We start from the raw sequence: 20,978 nt of genomic DNA on the forward strand, positions 1-20,978 counted from the left end.
CATCAGCCCTATCAAAATATGACTTTCTTTTCCTTCCTCTCAACATATTTGCAATTCAGTCCTTCTTTATTCTTTCTACATGACCAAGTCGCCTCAGTATATTTCTTCATTCATTAAGCATCGATACATTCTTTACATCCTATCTAAATCTTATTTTATCACACGTTAAGTATCCTGTTCCCACCATTTCAATATGTTTTTAAGTTTCTTTTGTTATGTTTTCATTAAATAGACTGGGTTTTTCTTCCCCCCCCCCATCTTTTATGTAATATACACTTTGGTCATTGCTTATTGGTAAATAATATATATATATATTATATATATATAATATATTGAAGCTAGCCAATCAGTAGCCCTGTCTTGGTAGGTAGTATCATGGATGCACTGACCTTGTCAAGAGCAGATGCAATTGGCACATTAGCTTAAGCTGGGCAAAGATCCTCCTATTTACATCTTCTTGGGCATCTGCTTCTTGGTGAATCCAGATGCACTCACAGACTGCAAACCTGATTCTTTAGGGAAGTGTTGCTCCATTTAAAACAGGTTGCATTACAGTTCCAGAATCCATCTATCACTCTCTCAAGCACTTCTGCCAAAGATTGGCTTATTATGAGGAATCTTGTCATATCTTCACTGTGTTTAAACTGAAGTGTATCCATGAACATGTAAGCATAGAAAGTACATAATTAGAATCTTCTAATCTTAATTAGAATGAATGTAAGAGATTTTTACATAGAAAATTTAGTTGTATCATCTTTTTTCTATTCTTAATGTGGTAGATCTTTCATACAGTGATTTGGAATAGCTGCACTAGAAAAATCAATGTAGATGTAGTAGCAGTGTCAAATTACAACATCTTCATTGCCATTGAAGCTGTAGTACATTCTTTAAAATGGGCTTTACCTTCTGTTGATTTATTCTGAATTTCCTCTGCCACTGCTGTGGTTGGCATCCCCATTTTCATACCTCTGAACTTCCTGGAAAACCAGCAGGCCTGCCTTAGCTTATCAGCATAGAGAAAATATTCAGACTTAATAGCCTCTCCCATTTCTTTAAAATTATGGACTTCCTACAACCATAAATCACATTCAGAATTAATGTTTATGAATAGTAAACTATATTCTCCTAATTAAATAGTCATCATACTGAATAGATCATAAATAAAAAAATATCCTGCCTGAAATCATTTGGGGTGATAATCCTTCACTTGCCATGGAGGTAATAAATTTCTGAAATACTAATTCGAGAGGATCCAGTTTGGTGTAGTAGTTAGAGTAAAGGTAAATTTTTTCTCTCTCCAGTCATGTCCAACTCTCGAGGGCAGTGCTCATTTCCATTTCTTAACAGAGGGAGCCAGTATTGTTTGAAGACACTTCTGTAGTGATATGGCTACCATGACTATACGCTGAGGCGCGGAGAATGCTGTTACCTTCCCACCAAAGTGGTACCTATTTATCTACTTGTGTTTACGTGCTTTTGAACTACTAGGTTTGCAGGATCTGGGGCAAGTAAGGGGAGCTCACCCCGTTTATGCTCATTGTGTTTAACTGCTGAGTTTGTCGTGCCCCTGACATATTCTACATATTGTATTCTACATATTGTAGAATATCAGACTACAAAATGGGAACATGAGTTTTAGTCTCATCTAAGACACAAACAAAGCCTAGTGCTTTGGGTTAATCACTTCCTCTCAGTCCAAGGAAGAAAGTCTAAGCCTTTCAAAAATGCTGCCAAAAAATCTCCACGGATTAGTCCAAGAAATCACCAGGAGTCCACATTGATTTGAAGGTATGCCCCCACTCCACCCAAAAAACATCCTAATCTTATCTTCCTGAGGTAAACTACTGAATACTACTACTATCTCAAATATCACAATTTTTTTTTAAAGGCCAGCCTGAACTTTTGGCCAGAAGGAGAAACAATCCAAATGGTATATGACCTATCAGTAGCAACTCGCCACCAGTCATGGCTCTATTCAGTATAACAGCTGCCGAATAATATGCTTCCTCTACCAAAGAAGGGTTGTCTTAATGGAACTTGTATTCCTTTAATTGGCAGGCAGTTTAGTTTGAGGACTATCCTGGTATCAGATCCAGCAGCAGCAGTCCATTGATTCTCTATTTTCTCTGGTATTTTCAATTTGCAGATTAACTCATGAAATAATTCCAGCCTCCATGCAAAAATTATTTTGATTATATTACATAGCAGAAATATTTTCCCAAGGGTTCATTCTTTACAACCAAACTAAAATAAATAAGGACAACACAGGATATATTGGCAGACCTTATTACAATATAAGAGAATAGAATAGAATAGAATAGAATAGAACAGAACAGAACAGAACAGAATAACAGAGTTGGAAGGGACCTTAGAGGTCTTCTAGTCCAACCCCCTGCTTAGGCAGGAAACCCTATAACATTTCAGGAAAATGATTATCTAATCTCTTCTTTAAAACTTCCAGTGTTGGAGAATTCACAACTTCTAGAGGCAAGTTGTTCCACTGACTAATTGTTCTAACTGTCAGGCAATTTATTCTTAGTTCTAGGTTGCTTCTCTCCTTGATTAGTTTCCATTCATTACTTCTTGTCCTGCCCTCAGGTGCTTTGGAGAGGGAAATTTAGCAGGGAAATATATTTGGTATCCAGAAGGATCAAAGAAACATCCTCTCATTGTAAATGCAATAACTCATAATAATAAACTATGGCCAAAAAAAATAAATATTTATCTGTTATGGCATTGTTAAATTGTTTTTAGAGTATTATGTGTAAAGATCACTATGTTTAGTATAATTACAAAGAATGCATGGTCATGTTTGGTGGTTTCTATGTGAAAGTTTTCCATGAATAAATGTTTTCATTTTTCATTAGCCAAAATGTAATGACAATTCATTCACAAGTGGTGAATTATGGGATAATTTTATTAGTTTTTCAGAATGCAATGTATTCAGGCAATGCCTTCCTTGTATTTTCCCTCCCTTTTAAATAGAAGTTTGGGCATCAGAATGTAAAGCATTTTTGTAATTCATTTTAGTTCCCAATATCTTAATGTTTGAGACCCAGCCAACAATTTCAGGATTATTTGTTAGGTACTAAAGTTGAAGAAACTTAGTTTAAAAATGAAGATGAGCGGACAAAGGTTAGATAGGAAATAGCATTCTGTAGAATTTGTCATAAGCAATTGTGTATTTCCTTGTAAAGAGAAAGTGTCAACTCTTGTTATTAATGAGAAGCATTGAGGTGTTCTATTCTTTGTTTAGAAAGCTTCTATAGAACTGATTTAGTATCTGAACAAAAAAGAGAGAAAACCTTACAATTCATATAAAGAAATGTGACTATGTATTTGTCCTATTACTTTAAAGAGGTTTTCTCTTTGCTATGGTTAACTTCTTCAAAATGTAATTTGTGCACAGTAGTCAAAGTAAAATTTTAAAGTGCTTCTAAAATGTAATATCTAAATCCTAATATTCAGACAACCTATCTATATTTTTTATACACACATATATATATGATTGTTGTTTCTAGTAAATGAACTGGAATCGTTACTGAGTTCCCAGAATGCTCTTCTATCAAAATTAAAAGAAGAATGTTGTCAATTAGCAAAGAAGCTTGAACATGTCACTGAAAGAAATAGGTAAAGAAAGTCTGTAATTTTGCATATGAAGCTATTAGAATGTATTGAGACTTCCTTATTATTTGTAAGTGCTCAAAATAATGCTGCTTCCCATAGTAAGATAGCATGTTAATTGCTGTAGACTTTGGCTGTCAATGATCTTTAATCTCTTTCCTTCCTTCTCTTGCTCCCAATGAACACATTTAATGTGTGGACAAAAGCAGATGCTAATTTTAGCCAATATTCAGTATAGACATCAAATGCTCATACAAATGAGCATCTATATATGCTCTGTATCAATATATAAGTGTATAATACCTTCCCCCCCGCTCTCTCGTATGTGCTTCTTCCTAGCTCATACTACAAAAAGAATTGGTGATTCCTAATTGCAAAGAATGAGAAAGAAATTTGTCTATCACAGTAGTTGTAATCACAATATATGTGCAATATCAGCTTTTTTAAAAGTTCCCACTTTTATTAACTAAACTAACTGAATAATTTAATACATTATGGATTGCAAATTGTTAGTCTTGTGCCTAGATTACTTAAGCAAAAGGGCAGATATAAATCAGTTCTTGAATAAAGTTGTTTCTGAGGTACATATTTTAGGGTAAGGGATAAATAAATACTTAAGGAATTGTTTACCATTTTGGCACACTGCATATTTATTTATGAATGTGCACTCGATATGTCACCCTTGTAAAAAAAAAACCAAGTATTTGATTCAGATTAAGTTACAAACATTGAAGTGATAATTATTTGTACAGTTGGGCATTGCAGTGCTATTGCTATAGTTGGCATATCTTTTCCTTTATTTTATGCTAATCATGTTAATCTGAATGGAAGTGGAATCTTTAACTAAATGTAGTATGAAGAGCTTTTCTATATAGCCAAGCCATCTCCCATGACATCTCTATCCATCTTTTTCTCCTCCACTGTGTTGAGTTTGCATTGGGGACTGATGTCCATTCTTGTTGAGAGAGATGCAAGTTGTAATCCATACCTGGAAATAACATATGCCTTTAGAGAACCAAGTATTTTCGATATTAAATATTTCCTTTTTGTTGGCACAGTGCTTTTGTTTATTAAAGATTAAAAAGATTTTTTCTACAATTTGAACCCAAGAAAAAGATATAATATCTCAAAATATTTTTTGAAATTTTAGTATACTATATTACTGCTTAAGTTTAACAAAACATAATGCATTAAGAATTATAGTTCTTTTGGTAAGATTATCAAGAAGTGAATTATATGGATTAATGTATAGAATGTCTTGGGACTGATTATATCCAGGGTGTGTAAAGATGCAGTTATCTTACACAAATAGATAGCAAACTAGCTTTTTTGGATTTAGCAGTTACCTTCACTAATGTATAATATTGCTGGCAAATTGTTCAGAGAAATCTATAATAATAATAAAAAAATAGCTTGAGCAAAAATTTTCCCACATACATAGGCGGATTTTGGACATACTGAACTTACTCCCCTCCAGCTGCACATCTAGCTCTATGTAACACATGGAATTGTAATAATACCATTTTTTAGTGTTTTCTATATGATTCCCCCCCCCCACCCTTTTTGGGATTATCATGGTGTCTAAGGTTTGTGGGTTGATACTTGACACTCTATTGTGTATTTGTGATTTGCGCTTTGTAATTAAGTGCAACAATGGAAGTCCATTGGGTCTCATTATATATAATGGTTGGTTTAATTTGTTTCACTTCTATCTTGTTAATTGTAAATTGATCATTAAGATTTGAATTCTAATCTGTCACCAGGGTTGAGTGTATTGAAGCTAGAGAAATGATCCTGTTTTTAATCACCGATTATGAGAAACAAATTTTATAATTTTGGTGCACATTGCAGTTCATATATTTTAACACTGTTTTTATGGTGTTATAAATATTGTTAAATGACTTTTAGTGTAGTTTTACTGTTTCCCTATAATGGATAAATTATATTACCATTTTGGCAACAGTAGGCATCCAACTGTGTGAGTTTAATTGAAGTAAAGAACATGCACCCGGTTGAACTGTTTTTGTGCATGTTCAATTGATGCAGCATTGGATGACTGCAGTCATTATAGTTAAACACCAGGGATGTCTTGGAAAGCTAGAGAATCAGAAGGTAAAACTGAACTTGTGCGGAAAAGTAAGCCACAACTGTGATATCTTTTTTTTTTGTCCTAATCACCATCAAAAGAAATAGAAGCTACCTTACATTTAATTACATTATGCTAAAATGCTAAGTTTCTGATGAACAGAAAAACAATGAACCAAATATTTTGGGCGAAATTTGGGTATGTCTGTCAAAATTAAAGGGACAGAACTGGCTTTTTAAGCTAAATGTGCATTGAGTGATTTACAACATCCTCGGGTTACAACTATTTAGTGCCCATTCGAAGTTACAACAGCACTTTAAAAAGTGTCATTATTATTTTCCACACATACAATCTTTACAGCATCCCTGTGGTTACATAACCAAAATTTGGATGCTTGACGACTGGCATGTATTTATAACGGTTGCAGTGTCTCAGGGTCATGTGATCAGCTTTTGTGATCTTCTGACAAGCAAAGCCAACGCGGAAGCCAGATTCACTTAACAGCCATGTTACTAACTTAACAACAGCAGTGTTTCACTTAATAACTCTGGCAAGAATGGTCATAAAATGGGGCAAAACTCATTTCACTACTATTTTGGTTAACAAGAGAAATTTTGGGGTCAAATAAGGTTGAGGACAACGTGTATGCTAGCTTCTTGATGGATCAAGATTTACAAATGTTTAGTATGGCTACATTTTGCAGCTGTGGTATTTCAGTAACATTGTAGTGCCTATACCACAAAGAAAATGTGTGAGTGAAATGACAGAATTGTGGGCTTAATTATTTGCCATGATAACTCTTTTAGTATTTAAAATATACATTCTGTGACTCCAGTCTTCAAAATCATTTGTGCCATGCCATATTTTTAATCTGAGGTTCACAGAATTTGATGGAACATCTTTTCTATGAAATATGCTTAGGATTTATTGATTGATTGATTGATAAAATTATTTATTTATTTATCAAATCTCACAAGAAATGACCCTGGGTACTATACAGCAAAAAATATAAAAACAATAAGCATGTGAAAAGCTGACAAAACAAAAAAGAAAATATAAAACACATGAGATTAAGATCAGTAAGAAAGCCACCTTAAGATTTCACCAGTCTCCTCAAATCCCCAGGCCAAACGACATAGCCAGGTAATGAGGGACTTCCAGAAAATAAAAAGGATGGAGATTACTTCACTTTGGCAGGGAGCGAATGCCCCATAATGCAGTTACCATGGCACAGAAGGTCTTCGCCCTCAGACCCACCTAATGTGGTTTCTGCAGTTTTGGGGCACTGAAAAGAAAATTATAACACCTTCCTGCAAAGTAAATGAAATTTTATAAGGCAGTTTCTCATATAGTTATTCCCTAGTGCAGGGGTGTCAAACTCACATTGGCACGGCATCACATGATGCATTGGGACTTTTCCCCATTTGCTATACTGGGCGTGGGCATGGCCAGTGTGTGACGCATCTGGCCCACGGGCCAGGAGTTTGACATCCCTGCCCTAGTGTAATGAACTTCCCTACAAAAGTCTGTGGTTTATTTTATTTTAATTTATTTTATATTTATTTATTTGAAAAACTTACATGGCTGCCCAAATCACTCACAGTGACTCTGGGCTAAGATAAAACCACAATACAAAAGCCAATAAACCCCCATACCCCTGGCAACAATAGTTCAGCCGTTTACATCTTAGTGTCCTGTAAATTAGACTATGACACCTATTATCTAAGCCATTGCTGGTCTAAATAGAGGCTTTAAGTTGCAGATTCTGGTAGAGTTATGTCCCCAGCTATGCAACAGTACTACCATGATTCTTTTTGATATTCTCTGTTCTGAAGAAAGATGCAGATGTGAAGTATAGAGTTGTTAAGTTGATGATACACTGCATGATAAAATCTGGCGACATCCATCATCAGTGTTCTTAATTCTCTAGGTCGGAAATCAGCCAGCTTAGTCAGGAAAATGAGTATATCCATGACAGACTTGAGAAGGTGCAGAAAAGGCATGATGAATTGGAGGATCAGTGTATCCAGCATGGAAGGATGCATGAGAAAATGAAGCTAAGGTAGGGAGATTTATTAATTTATCCCTGTGCGGTTTACTATAACAAAACTGATGTCCCTATACTTTTTATCTCAAAAACATTATCAATATTTTAGGTAATTGCTCATTTAAAAAAAAATAGATTTAAAAAAACCAAATACAAATGCAGTCCAAATTATATTCAAATATGCTTGCCTCCAACAAATCATTTCCTTGTCTTTGTCAGCAACTATATTTCCATCGACTTTAAAAAAAATACAGATGTGTGTGAGTCTATGTAAAATATATATCTACTTTTTTTTAAACTCCCCATCCAGTTGAGGCAGAGCTCCATATCACTCTGTGGCTATGATAGACAGGATTGTTGCCTCCTTTAAACCACTCGGGTCAACGTAGGATGTCTCCTCATCTACATTTGCCATGCGACTTAGTTTCTAATGTATATGACTTGGTATTAATAATGCAGAAGAATAATTGCTGAAAATTTAGAATAGCTTAAAATATTTTTTTAGTATCCAGTATCTCTCCCTTTTTTTCATTATTCTTCTTTGTGTTCAATCACAAATCAACTTTTTTTGTTTATTGCCTCTGAGGCAGCTGACCTTCTCTAACATGCCATCTGCAGTCACCCTTACATCTGTTTAAGAAATGCCACTTCTTCAGTTTTTTCCTCTCACTGAATTTCTAAATGTCTTACTTGCTGTTTATGTATCTTGTCATTTATAATCGTTTGGCCTCATTTTCAGTCCTCCTGGTAATATTCCTATCAGAACTTATTAAGTTGTAAAACGGCACAAGATTTGTTGTTCACTATATTATTGATTTTATCTCAGGTTTGGAATATTTCCTTACAAATATGTTACCTGCCAGTATTTCAGATATTACTGCTTGTGACAATATGTGTTTACTCTGTTCCCCCCACCACCACCAAATAGAGGCAGTTGATATCAGATCACCAAAATGCCTCACCCATTTCAAACATTCCATAAAGCTTTTGTTTTAGCTTTAATAAAGGAGAGGAAGATTTGAACTCTTCAGATTTTTTTTTGCTACCATACATTTATATCCTCACAATTGGTTGGGAAATAGTATCAGATTCTGTGTTCTACCTATCTTTAGAAAGTGACTTTTATTGTTATTCTATAGCCGTTGGCTCCGTAGATTCTTGGCTTTGAATTAGAGACTTTAATATTGTGGGTTTTTTTGAACTCCCAATATAGAAGAATTGCAGTTGCAGCCCAATTTAACCCAGAAGATAATCTGAAAGGAAAGATAGAAAATGTGGCAAGGATATGCATGTAATTCTTTTTTTCTTACTAGGATAAATAACAACCCCCAGAAATATTTGAATGTTTGATACGTTTAATTAGTTTAAAAGGCTTTGTCTTCCTGTGTCCATTTGTACTTGGCCCAATCATAATATTCTGATTTTATAACAACCTGAGTGGAGCAGTGAAAACACTGGAATAAACTATATACAAAATATTATACATTAACTCTTTATTCCATATGTTGAAGAACTTGTAGAGGCCAAATAATTTAACTTCTTTTAAATAGCTAGAATCATTGCAATAGTGTATTACTCAGAATATATTTTACATCCAACATACAGAAATCAGTCACAGCTTTTAAAAATGAAATGTAATTGCTTTTTAAAAAAAGATTATATTCCCGGTAATCTATATGGAGAAAAAAATACAGAGCAATTCTTTAATTCTAAATGATACTGAAGATATGAAACAAAATGTAAACAGATTTATTCACTTGGAAAGTGATTATAATTTAAAAGAAGAAACTGAAGGAAAATAAGAAAATGATCTAAAGTGAACATAAAAGCTGTACTTGGGACAAGACTTACATCAAATACCTTAGATGTTAACTTTTAATTTTAAAATCTCAACTAAATGAATTTCATAGCAGACTTCAAATACATATGAAGCTGATTCAAGAATCTTTATATGATTCTAAAAAAGAATGGATTATTATTAACCTGAAAAGTTAATATCCACAGTAGACTCCTTCTGCCAGCATCAATGGGCAGGTCAGTCCCATTGGGGAAAGTATGGGTATCCTGGACCCATGCCATAGATAACTTTAATGATAATAACCAATACCTTGAATTTGCACCAGAGGTGGTATTCAGCCAGTTCTCTCAGGTTCGAGTGAACCAGTAGTGGAGGCTGTGGAAGGCTCTGCCCACCTGCCCTGATGTAATGCATGAGCACTGCGCATGTACAGAATGTGGTGTGCATGTGCAGACGCAGCACATGCACTCATTTGCGAACCGGTAGGGAAGGTAAGTGAATCCCATTGCTGAATTGCACCCAGAAACAGCCAGTGCAGCTCATGTAACAGTGGTATTACATTCAGGGGTGGGTTCCTGCTTCTGTTACTGCCGGTTTGCTCAGGGATGCACTGCAGGCGCGTGCACTACGCACGCACGTGCGAATGTGCAGTAGTAAAAAAAATGCTTCTGTGCATGCACAGAAGCAAAAAACAAGATGGCAGCACCTATGGTGCCACCGATAGAACCGGTTTGGGGGCAGGGCGTGTCAAGTTAGTACCTGCTCGACTGAACCAGTGTGAACCAGTAAGCACCCACCTCTGATTAAATTGCCATTCTTGTGCCTCCAAAACTGTCTGCACTGCTTCATGCTTCCAAAAATTATTCAAGGATAGCCCCATGTAGAGCATGTTGCAATAATCCACGTGGGAGATGACCAGGGCCTGAGTGACTCAGTGCAAGACTTCGCCATTGAGAAAAGGGTGCAATTGGTGTGCCTCATGCAGTTGTGAGAAGGCTCTCCTAGCCCTGCCACCTACTTTTTGAGCAGGATGTATGACCCCTCATTGGGTATTTCTGGGGTAATGCCAATCTACCCAGAACTAAAGATTTTAAGCCTCCAGATGGTGAGGTTCCACATACCTATATTATCAAGGTTACCATTATCAGGGTTCAGCTTAAGCCTGTTTTCCGCCATCAGGCCCCTACAGCCTCCAGGGAGCTCTACAAAAGGGCAGTCACAGCATCACTTCAGTCAAATATGTAGTTGAAAGGATTAAAATTTTCATTATGTTATAATCTTAAAGAAAATATTTATAAAATGATGTACTGTAGGTATATAACACTAGAAAAAGGTAAAATCTTGTATTGGAAATGTGAAAAATAAGAAGAGTCATTTTATCATCTTGGACATGTAAAAAAGCTTGAAAAATTTAGGCTCAGATACATATAGTGATTCATAGAATTTTAAATACCAGAATTAATATTTAATTGAAACCAGAACTTTTCCTCCTGAGATTGGTGGATAAAAAGAAAAGAGTCATTGAAAACATTTTATATGTGATTTCTTCAACATGGTTATATGCTCAAAGATGGAAAAATGTTGACAAGATCTCCAGGGGAGAGAGTGGTGTGGTGACTCAGCAGTTAAGATGCTGAGCTTGTCAGCTGGAAACCAACAGCCCAGATTCGAGATCCTAGTGTCATGTGATGGTGTGAGCTCCCTTTGCCTAGCAACTCGAAAACATACAAATGCAAGTAAATAAATAGGTACCACTTTGGTGGGGCGGAAACAGCATTCCGTGACATCTTGCTGCCATATGACCACAGAAATTTCTTCAGACAGCATTGGCACAATGGCCCTTGAAACAGAGATGAGTGCCCTCCCCTATAATCAGTTACATAAAATCCTCAGGACTTCTTTCCTTCCTTTCCTACAATAGAGGAATGCTTTGTGAAGATAACAGAACTTTCTGTAATTGACTTGTTTGATTAGATAAAAGTCAATAACCACATTTATAACTGACTGAAAAGCCCTTAATGACTTTTTGCATAAAAAAGAAGAAAAAAAAACTTAACATGTGATTTTATGGTTTTGATGATTGGATGAATAGACCATAGAAAGAAGAGAGTCATGACATAACCTTAGAGAGAGAGAGGTTAAAATATAACTACTTACAGTTGCAATGAAGATGATAAATTATTCTTATTTTACCTTGTTTAAAAGATATTTATATCTTTTTTCTTTTTTTACTTTTCATCTTTTATCTATATTTTTTACCTCTTATATATTCTTTTTGCAGGTTTAGCTTTTGTTTAATCTTTCCCTTTCTCTCTCTTCCTTCTTGTTCTTTAGTTTGTGTATGTTCTTATTATTGTTCTTAAAACTCTTAATAAAAATGTTATTATATAAAAATTATAGATAATATCTATAATATAATGAGAGAGAGAGTCCTACATATGGTGGCAGGGTATAAGATGCAGGTAGGAGCAACATGTACTGACTGGCAGAACCAATTAGCTGGCACTCTGTACAAGAACATCTGCACAATGTTGTTGTAGTGCCATGGAACAGCTACATTTGGAAGAAGAAGTATGTGAAGCTGGAGAAGTACCAAGGCCTGACGGAAAAAATGGTGTGGATATGGAAAGTAAAGGCCAAAATTATCTGAGTGGTAGTAGAAGCCCTTGATCCTGTGACTCCTAAGCTGGAAGAGGGGTTCCAAGAAACCCTAGAAACAACGTCAGAGCCTGTTGTTCAGAAGAATGGAGTCCTAGGAATAGCTCAGATACTTCACAGAAAACCTCAGAATCTCACGTCCTCTCAATTCACCTCTATCAAAGAGACATATCTTTCATAGGGTGAGAAGGGATTTTTTTATATAAATAAAATGAGTTTGGATTTAATATAGGACATGTGAGATCCTCAGCATTATTTTTATCATAGCAGCAGTTATAACTTAATGGAATGCTTATCCAGTTCATATCAGGGTTTAATAAATGAAAGTCTGCTGGATATCTCCATTGGTTAATCATCAAATGTGATGGATGTAATTAATGGCTTTTCATTAAGCTATTCTATGGAAGCCCAGAACTACTTAAAAAGAAAAGAAAAAAACAACAACTTGAGTAGTATGGTACAAATTCACTAGTAGTTGTGTGTGTGTGTGTGTGTGTGTGTGTGTGTGTGTGTGTGTGTTGTCATAGACATGTTCTCAACCATAGCATATGGATATGAAGGACCACCAAGAGAATGCATGGTTATCAAACACTAAATAAAAGTAAACCAATCTTAATTGCCTTAGAAATGGAAGATTACAGATGGAATTCTGCCACAGGAAAAAAATGTTCCATTTGTCACTAGTGTGCCATATCTTGGTGATGAAAACATTCTCTGAAATCGATTTTTAAATAATTGACAGGATCGTCTGAAAAGTTATACTTTTCAGATGGACTGACCCTAAATAATTTAGGGTTTTCTGGGACCTGCATCTTAGCTATGATCAAGAGGGTTTGGAAACTTGAGCAGTTGGTATGGGAATAGCATACTGTGGTAAACAGAGCCTGCATAAGAAGGCAATGTGACCACATTGTTTTTGATTTGAGTCTTTCCAAGCATTCTTCAAGGGCAGGCCTCTGGAAAAAATAGCTACATTAATTTAAACATGAGATAATTAAGGCATACGACATTATGGTCATGTATGTCTCCAACAGAAACAGGCACAACTGGTACACAGTGCTGGATCTAAATGTACCTCCAGGCTTCAAATCTGCTTCAGAGGGAATGCTGCCCAATTCTGAATAGGGTATACCTACAATCTTATTTTGTCATATCTGCTGGCCAACCAAACTCAGTCTTATCTGAACTGAGTCTTGTTTTGTTTATATACATTCAGTGTCTTGCAGTGTTTCGGAACATCATCAGTCAAAGAGGGGTGTTCTAGCCCCATCTTTCTCCTGTACATGCAGAATAAGACTTTTCTTTAGGAAGAATTTATTCTACTGTACATTCCTTTCTAGCACTGAATATGACAGCTGAAAACAAGAAAAGAGGCAATCATTGACAGAAACTGCAGATGTTGGGGGGGGGAGCCTGGTGTGCCAAATGGGGAAGTTTTGTGGGGTTGATTGCCCCACAAGCTGGAAGTACATTAAGATCTCAATATCTTAAATTCTTCAGAAAACTAAAATGTCTGAGTTTAGATGTAGAACACTCAACAATTCTGTGAACTTATCATGTCATCCCCCAAATCCATTAAGTGATTGGAAAGTCTTCCAAAGCCTTGAAAACTCTCCCTAGTTTCATCTGAAAATAGGCAGATTGCAATTGTTGTAGCTCCAAAGCTTAACCATAGTCATGACAGTAGATATTTTCAACTAATTTAAGTTACTTATATTTTGGGCATGAATAAAAATGTGCCTTGTCATGTTTGTGACTATGATTAATCACAATGAAAGCCATAAAGTACTAAGCTACATCTGATGATAAACTTCACTGAGTTTCCTTCAAAAAGTTGGAGGAAAAATCAGCATTAATTTTAATGTCACTTCTATCAATACAGATAGAAGACAGGAAACAAATGAACATATCACCGTATCCTATTGTTGCCTTATGGTCTCATTATGAGGTGGGGCTTTACTACATGGACCCAAAGAACTTTGTCTTCTGTTGTAGACTGTCATTCAAGAAATCTGATGAACAGAGTTGAATCTGTTTGAATCTTTCATCTTCACTCAACCAGCTTCAGTCACATGCGCTACTTGTACCAAAATTGGACAACTCGCCATGGCCAATTCACCACCACCAACTTATCACAGGACAACTCACCATGGGACAATTGAACAATTCAATTTAATTATTTAAAATAAATAAAAAATTATTTTAACTTTTGTCATTCATATTTCATTTCCTCCTTCCTTTGGCATCCTTTTTTAATGGTTCTATTCCACCATTCCTTTAATATTAGTGTAGCTCTTATCCTGTGGCGAGTTGGCTGCAGAAAGTTGGCTGTGGTGAGTTGGTCATGACAAGTTGGCCATGGCAAATTGTTATAGACCCTACCTTTCAGCAGCTTATTTGATTAAGCATTTATTGAATGAGCTCTTTCTACTTTCTGGTGTTAAGTAACAGCACTTTGATTCAAACAGCATAATGAGGATTATGTTCATAGAATAAAGCAGAACATGAATCATTCCTCAATGATCAGTGTGTCATTTTTACCACACTGGTAAAAATTCTCTATAATATCCACATAATCACTGAAATGGCACCACCCATCTCTCCTTGTCTTGATACACAATTGAGCATTAGAGAACAAAACAGCTGTGGAAAGCTTACTTAAATGTGGTCATCAATCAGATCCAGTCATAAAATATAAAACAAGCAAAAACTCGAATCTGTTCAGCCAAGCCCAGTTTTTACCACTTATCTGAAATTTCAGTACTGTAGTAATTGCTCGTCCTAAGCTTCACACACTAAACGCCTCTCATACACTAAAGATCTAACAGTTCTTTCTTAGCTCAACCCCAAAGTGTAACCATGATTTTTTATTGTGATCTTTCAGCTGTGTGTGATGTTATTTCATCCTAGCAGATAGATATTGCTAATCGCCCAGGATTGATGTTCTAAGAAGCTAACTGATGTGTTCCACCAGTTCCACCTTCTTATTGCAGGTGAACATCAGGAAGATACTAAGAAACCAAGTGACAAATGTTTTCCAAACAGGTGCTCTATGAGCATATTTTCTACTTTTTCCTTCAGAACAGCAACTATATCTTAGTCTATTCAAATTTTTATAGTATTCTTCTGCCAAATGTTAGTTTTTCAGAAGTGAGGGCTAACTACAATTAAATGTTCAATTTTACTTGATGAAAAACATGCTTCATGTAAATCAGCAGTCCTCAACCTTTCCAGCTTGGTGGACCAGCGGGGGGAGGGGAGAAGTGTGGTTCCATGCAAGTGGCAAATGGAGCTTCATGCGCACATCCTCTCACCCGCTTGCATGGCCCTGTTCTAAATGGGCCACATTCTGAATGGACCACTTCCTGTGGGCTGGTGACTTCTGACGTAAATTACTATTTTAAATAATATTTTAAAGGTGAGTATCTGAAAAGTTGCTTGTAATTATTTGTAATTACATAAAACCAGAGTTATCACTAAGAAAAATATAGTTGGCTGGGAGTGTCATAAATCCAATTTTGATTTTTTTTAAAAAAACTTTACAATTAATGATATTGGCAGGATTGCCTAATGCAATGAGATGTTGCATTTCCTAGAACATTAAGTTTTGATTCCTGATTAAAAATATTTACAACCAGGTAGTTTTGTAACCCTCACTGTCATGATTAGATTGCTGTAATTATGCAAGTTCATTGGAATTTCCCCAAAGGTGCTTTTTCAAGAGGCAACTGGACTTTCTGGTTTTTCTTTGAAGATGTTTCACTTCTCATCCAAGTCCAGTTGCCTCTTGAAAATGCACCTTTGGGACAACCATGACCTGGATGACTAAGAATCTCCATAGACATTCACTGGAATTTGTCAAATTGTTATATCTTTTTCTTTTTCTCAGATCAAAATAATATAAATATAATAAATTTGCTTGCACTGATGTGTAGAAGAATTAAAGTATCAGTGCCTCAGGAAAAAGAGAACTGTTAAGACAAGAGATGACATTTTAAAACATTCATGTTTTTATTTCTATATGAATCAGTCACACCTGTAATTAATACCAGCTATTTTCATGACGTGGTAACGATTAAAAACATCCATTCAAATAATATTTTACATTCAGTGATTAGTTGACCTGGTATATGCAAATCCAAAAGAGTTTTTTGCTGCCTATGTAGCTTTGTCTACTGTATGTCTATGCATATGACCAATATTTTGCTTTTAAAATAGGCTTCTAACACCTACTTGATCTCTTTTGAGTACCATAGTTCAAAAGAAAAGCTTAGAGGATTGGCAGTTTGGGGCAGATGTGTGTCTATTCCTCAGGCATCAGTGGCTGTAAGTTAACAATTAAAAAAATGTACAGCCATCTGTGTAACAAGATGGCAGAGCTCTGCACTTGCCTGTTACTATAAATAAGAAAAAAAACTTGTCTAGTTTCATAGATGTTAGATTATAAAGACTCAATGTGTCAAACGTGTATTATGCTTCTGGGTTTTATTGGAAGCCAAATACCTGGAGTGGTAGCCTTTTCAGAATTGAAAGCAAGCATAACATTTAAGAAATCTGTTTCTATGTGGTACATGTAATATTTGATATCATATTTTTATAGTGTGTATTTTATAGACGTGAATAACTAATATCCCCTTTTCTCATCTCCTCATGCATGAGCTATAGCTCTTAAAGGAGTCCATCAGATTCTGTTGATTAATATACTTTGCAGTCAGTTGTTGCCATGAAATTTTCTTAATTGTAGAAAATATGTGATTAACTTTACTTGAAAAATGAATTAGGAATATTGTCTAGAATGGTTCTTTAGATATGACCATACTTTTATGATCCATTCTACCATGGGATACAGATCCTATATAGGATTGCAAAAGGTCAAAAGTCTAATCAAGTTTTTTCCCCCTGACTACATATATATTAGGCAGCAGAGACATTATAAGAAGGAAAACCAGTGCATATTTCCCATTTCTCTACTTCCCACCATCTCCATATATCAAATCTTTTTTTTAAAATATATTTTTATTTGACATTTTCCAAACATTAAAATCACAATTACACTTTTGCAGCTTTCTATTATCGGTATTTCTTTTTTCTGATTTCGGATTTTCCATTTTCCATTCTATTCTATCTTATACATATTCGTCTTAGTTTCATCCTTTCTCATTTTTACAATATATACATCTATATACAATATTTCCATCTTTATTGCTTTCTAAGTATATGCCATATCTTTTCATTGTGTTTGCTATGTGTTCCTTATGCATATATCGAATCTATGTACATATAAAGGCAGAAGAAAGGAGAAAAACAGCCCATCTGTGAAGATCTCCTATAGATCTATCCAAAAATCTCTGCTATAGACAGAAAAGGCAGATGTCATAAGTGTCATTATTTCATTTTGCAAATAACTTTTACAACTAATAAATTACTTATGGTATAATAATAGGATGTCTGTTGTTATTAAGCTACAATTTGATAGGTTGTCTACATTAAATTTAAGTAAAATCCCACTTTAATTTCATTTTGAAGTATTTTGATAGAATGAGTTGAATGAAGAATTAAGGATCTTAATTTATTTATATGACCATTACTTTGATAACTCTTTAACTTCAGGAAAGCAGCCAATCTAAGATCTAAGATCCAAGAATTGAGCCAATACAATCTTAGCAGATTTATGGAAAGAAACCAGTGTAATACTAAACAAAAACAGCATGCCATATCCCATAATAGGCATCTAATTCACAAGCGACTTAATAATTTGACCCTGATTAAAAGTGTTGCAGAAATACTCTTTTATTTTTAGGTATATGTTATGTCATAATTCTGAATGGGACCCTCTTTGCTGATTCTAATAGCTTGTTTCCAGTAGAGTCATTTGTCTTTAAATAATTGTTTTTAAGAAGGTATTTAAATTGATATGTAATTACTATTTTCTCATTGTCTTCATTTGTGTGTTATGGATACATCTGTGTGTTTAAGTTCAGTTTCTGTGTGGTATCTATCCCTCTGATATTTCAAGATGCACAGTATGATGTTTTGTAAATACTAGTAAGCGGCAGATCTCACACAGCAAATATCCACTTTGGGTATTTAACAAAATTGGGATCCTTCCATAGGCCTTATATGAACTCCAAACAACAATAAAATCTAATTACCAATCTATTTGGCAGAGTTCTTTAAATGGCACACTGATTGTTTCTGGTTATACTTTAGTTGCTTTGTGACCAAAAGTACTTCAAAATCTTTTCTTTTAGAAAGAACTTTTAAACTGTACAAATAAGTGGAATGTGAAATATTGTTGTGAATGTAATCTGGCTTGAGAATTATATTAAATACATTTATAAATTACATTGGTTACATGAAGCACTAGATTGTAAGAATACGAGAGACTGGTTCCTATTTAGTAACTTTTAAAATTGACAAGCAGTTCATCTATAATTTTTCTTTTTTTTTCTCCTTGTCTACTACAGATACTTCTGTGTACCATCAGATACATGTACAATATCTCATAGAGCCTTTTAAAATCGTAGTCATGCCTCTTTAGACTCTTAGGAAAAAAATCAATTTGAGGCCACTGAAGGCTTATAATACATTTTCTCTGTTTCTCTAACTTAGTTGCTGTATGCTAAATTGGTAAACTCCCATTTTTGCTTTTACTCCAGAATCAAACAGGCTTTTCTTGCCAGCCTGCCATACTCTAAATCAGATTGTTCTAATGGAACCATTGACTATAATGGAACAGTTCTTCATGTCTTTCTGAAAAAATATAACACTGGTGTTGACTGGTGGTTGCTTTTTGGGGAGATCCGTATGCAGATAAATATTGATGGAGATGAAATGTGGCTGAGAATGAAGAAATGTAGAAATATTGCAAAATCATAAATCAAAAAACGTAAGAGCTTGACACAAAAAGCTTTATTTCATTAGTAAGCTAAACAATATTGCTAGCTAAGGGGTTAATAGGATTATGATGTTCCAGTGCAATGGATAGATATTAAACATTCACACATGTTGAGACTTTTAATTTAGTATGGAAATAAGGGACTGGTCTTTTAAAGATAAAAATAAAAGATACTGGGCATTTGACATTTTATTTTCATGTCAGAAAAATCCACAGGATTTTGAAGTGTCTAACATCTATGGACCTCTGTTTAAAAGCAGTGAGACAATCCAGGTAGTTCATTTCTTAGGGATTGTTACATTTCTCAAATGTCTAAAAACACTCACCCTTCAGTCTTATGCCTAGCAACATACCTGAGGCAAGCTATAATCCCAAGCAAAGCACTGCCTGTCTTGCCTTATTGCTTAATTATTATACCTATTTAATGCTACTTAGAACATTGTCAGCTGTTGAGAAAAGGTAATTATCACTAGTCAAATGACACACTTTTTTTGGCTGCCTTACGGATACACATTTTACTGGTACCTTGATACATAATGAAGCCTGATAGCAAAACTTTTGCTTGTCTCTACTTCAAGCCCCAGCTGTTTCCCTGCTAAATTCATCCCATCTGTCTCCCCTTCCGTAAGGCTGTAGGCAGTATAGCATAAGTACAGAAGCAGTTCAGTGCTATTTTGGATAAACATAGCTGAAATTTGAATCCTTGCCATTTGCAATGCACACATTTTGTTTTACTGCTGTAAAGAGAGCTGTCAAAATAAAAACTACAAGGATAATTCACTGAAATGAATTCAAAGGAAGATTAAAGAAGAAATATATAGCTCATATATGTGCAAATGGACGACCTCTTAATAGCAGTGAATTTTAAATATGCATTGCATACAAAAAGAACTTTGATCAGTTATTAATTTAGGCTATATCTTATACCCATTGTCTAAGAATTAACAGTATCCCGTTATATATGGTATAGGCCAATTACATCATTTGACTTTCCCTTAAAGCTGTAATTTGATAATTGGATCAATCCAAATCAATATGATCCATATTTTCATTGATACTGCGTTATTTCAGGAAATGAAAAATATTGATAGTGTTTATTCAGCTAGTTAGTTATCCTATTTCTTAATCACCCATCTCTCTTAAAGAGGGGCTCTTTTGATTGGTAGCAACTGTTTGTTCTCATTAGAAGTAGAAATATGACACCTCAAAGGAAGAAGAATCTTACTGATACAGTGTATATATTTGTTTTATTTATTTAAGAAGATATATATGAGATTACGAGTAAGGATGGATGTACTACCCCCATCCTGCTCCCGCCAGAGATAATCAAAAAGTGTGACCAATGTCCTTTCCATCCGATATTCAGGTCTTCACCCTGAGTGGAAGTGGTCCATATAATCAACAACCTTTTTCAAAAAGGAAAGGTTAGAGATAGGACAAAAAATAACCCAATATGGTAGAGTCTAGAAATGGCCTTTTAAGAAGAAGACAGACTACAGCCTCCTTAAAAGGCTGGAGCACTATCTCCTCTCATATGGAAATATTAATCACTCCAAGAATCCAACCGCATGTCACCTCCTGGGAAGTTTTCACAAGCCAGGAAGGGCATGAATCTAAAACACAAGTGCTTGCATTCATACTCAGGAGCAACAGGGTCAAACCAGAGGTGGTATTCAGCAGGTTCTGATCAGTTCTGAAGAACAGGTAGCAGACATTTTGAGTAGTTTGAAGAACTGGTAAATACCACCTCTGACTGGCCCCACCCCTATCTATTCTTTGCCTACCGAGTCCCAGCTGATCAGGAGAGAATGGAGATTTTACAGTATCCTTCCCCTGCCACGCCACCAAACCATGCCACACACACCAA

The 20,978-nt window shown here is 35.2% G+C and overlaps 1 protein-coding gene across 10 annotated transcripts in view; it reads left to right on the forward strand.

Moving 5' to 3' along the window:
* SDCCAG8 (SHH signaling and ciliogenesis regulator SDCCAG8) overlaps positions 1-20,978 on the forward strand; it is a 117,443-nt gene that overhangs the window by 64,098 nt on the left and 32,367 nt on the right. For 5 of the 10 annotated variants that reach the window (XR_014174614.1, XM_081944061.1, XM_081944063.1 and 2 more), the window contains 2 exons: positions 3,522-3,630; positions 7,641-7,772. The exons of 2 other annotated variants lie outside the window; for them this stretch is intronic. Coding sequence is in view for 7 of the 8 variants with exons in the window: in XM_081944061.1 (XP_081800187.1) it covers positions 3,522-3,630; positions 7,641-7,772 (241 nt within the window). In the remaining variant the exon portion in view is untranslated. The remainder of the gene's footprint in view (positions 1-3,521; positions 3,631-7,640; positions 7,773-20,978) is intronic. 3 more of the 10 variants (XM_081944064.1, XM_081944066.1, XM_081944065.1) reach the window with 1 other exon arrangement.

This window comes from Natrix helvetica (assembly GCF_964273705.1).
Source record: "Natrix helvetica genome assembly, chromosome: 2".
Lineage (NCBI taxonomy): Eukaryota > Metazoa > Chordata > Lepidosauria > Squamata > Natricidae > Natrix > Natrix helvetica.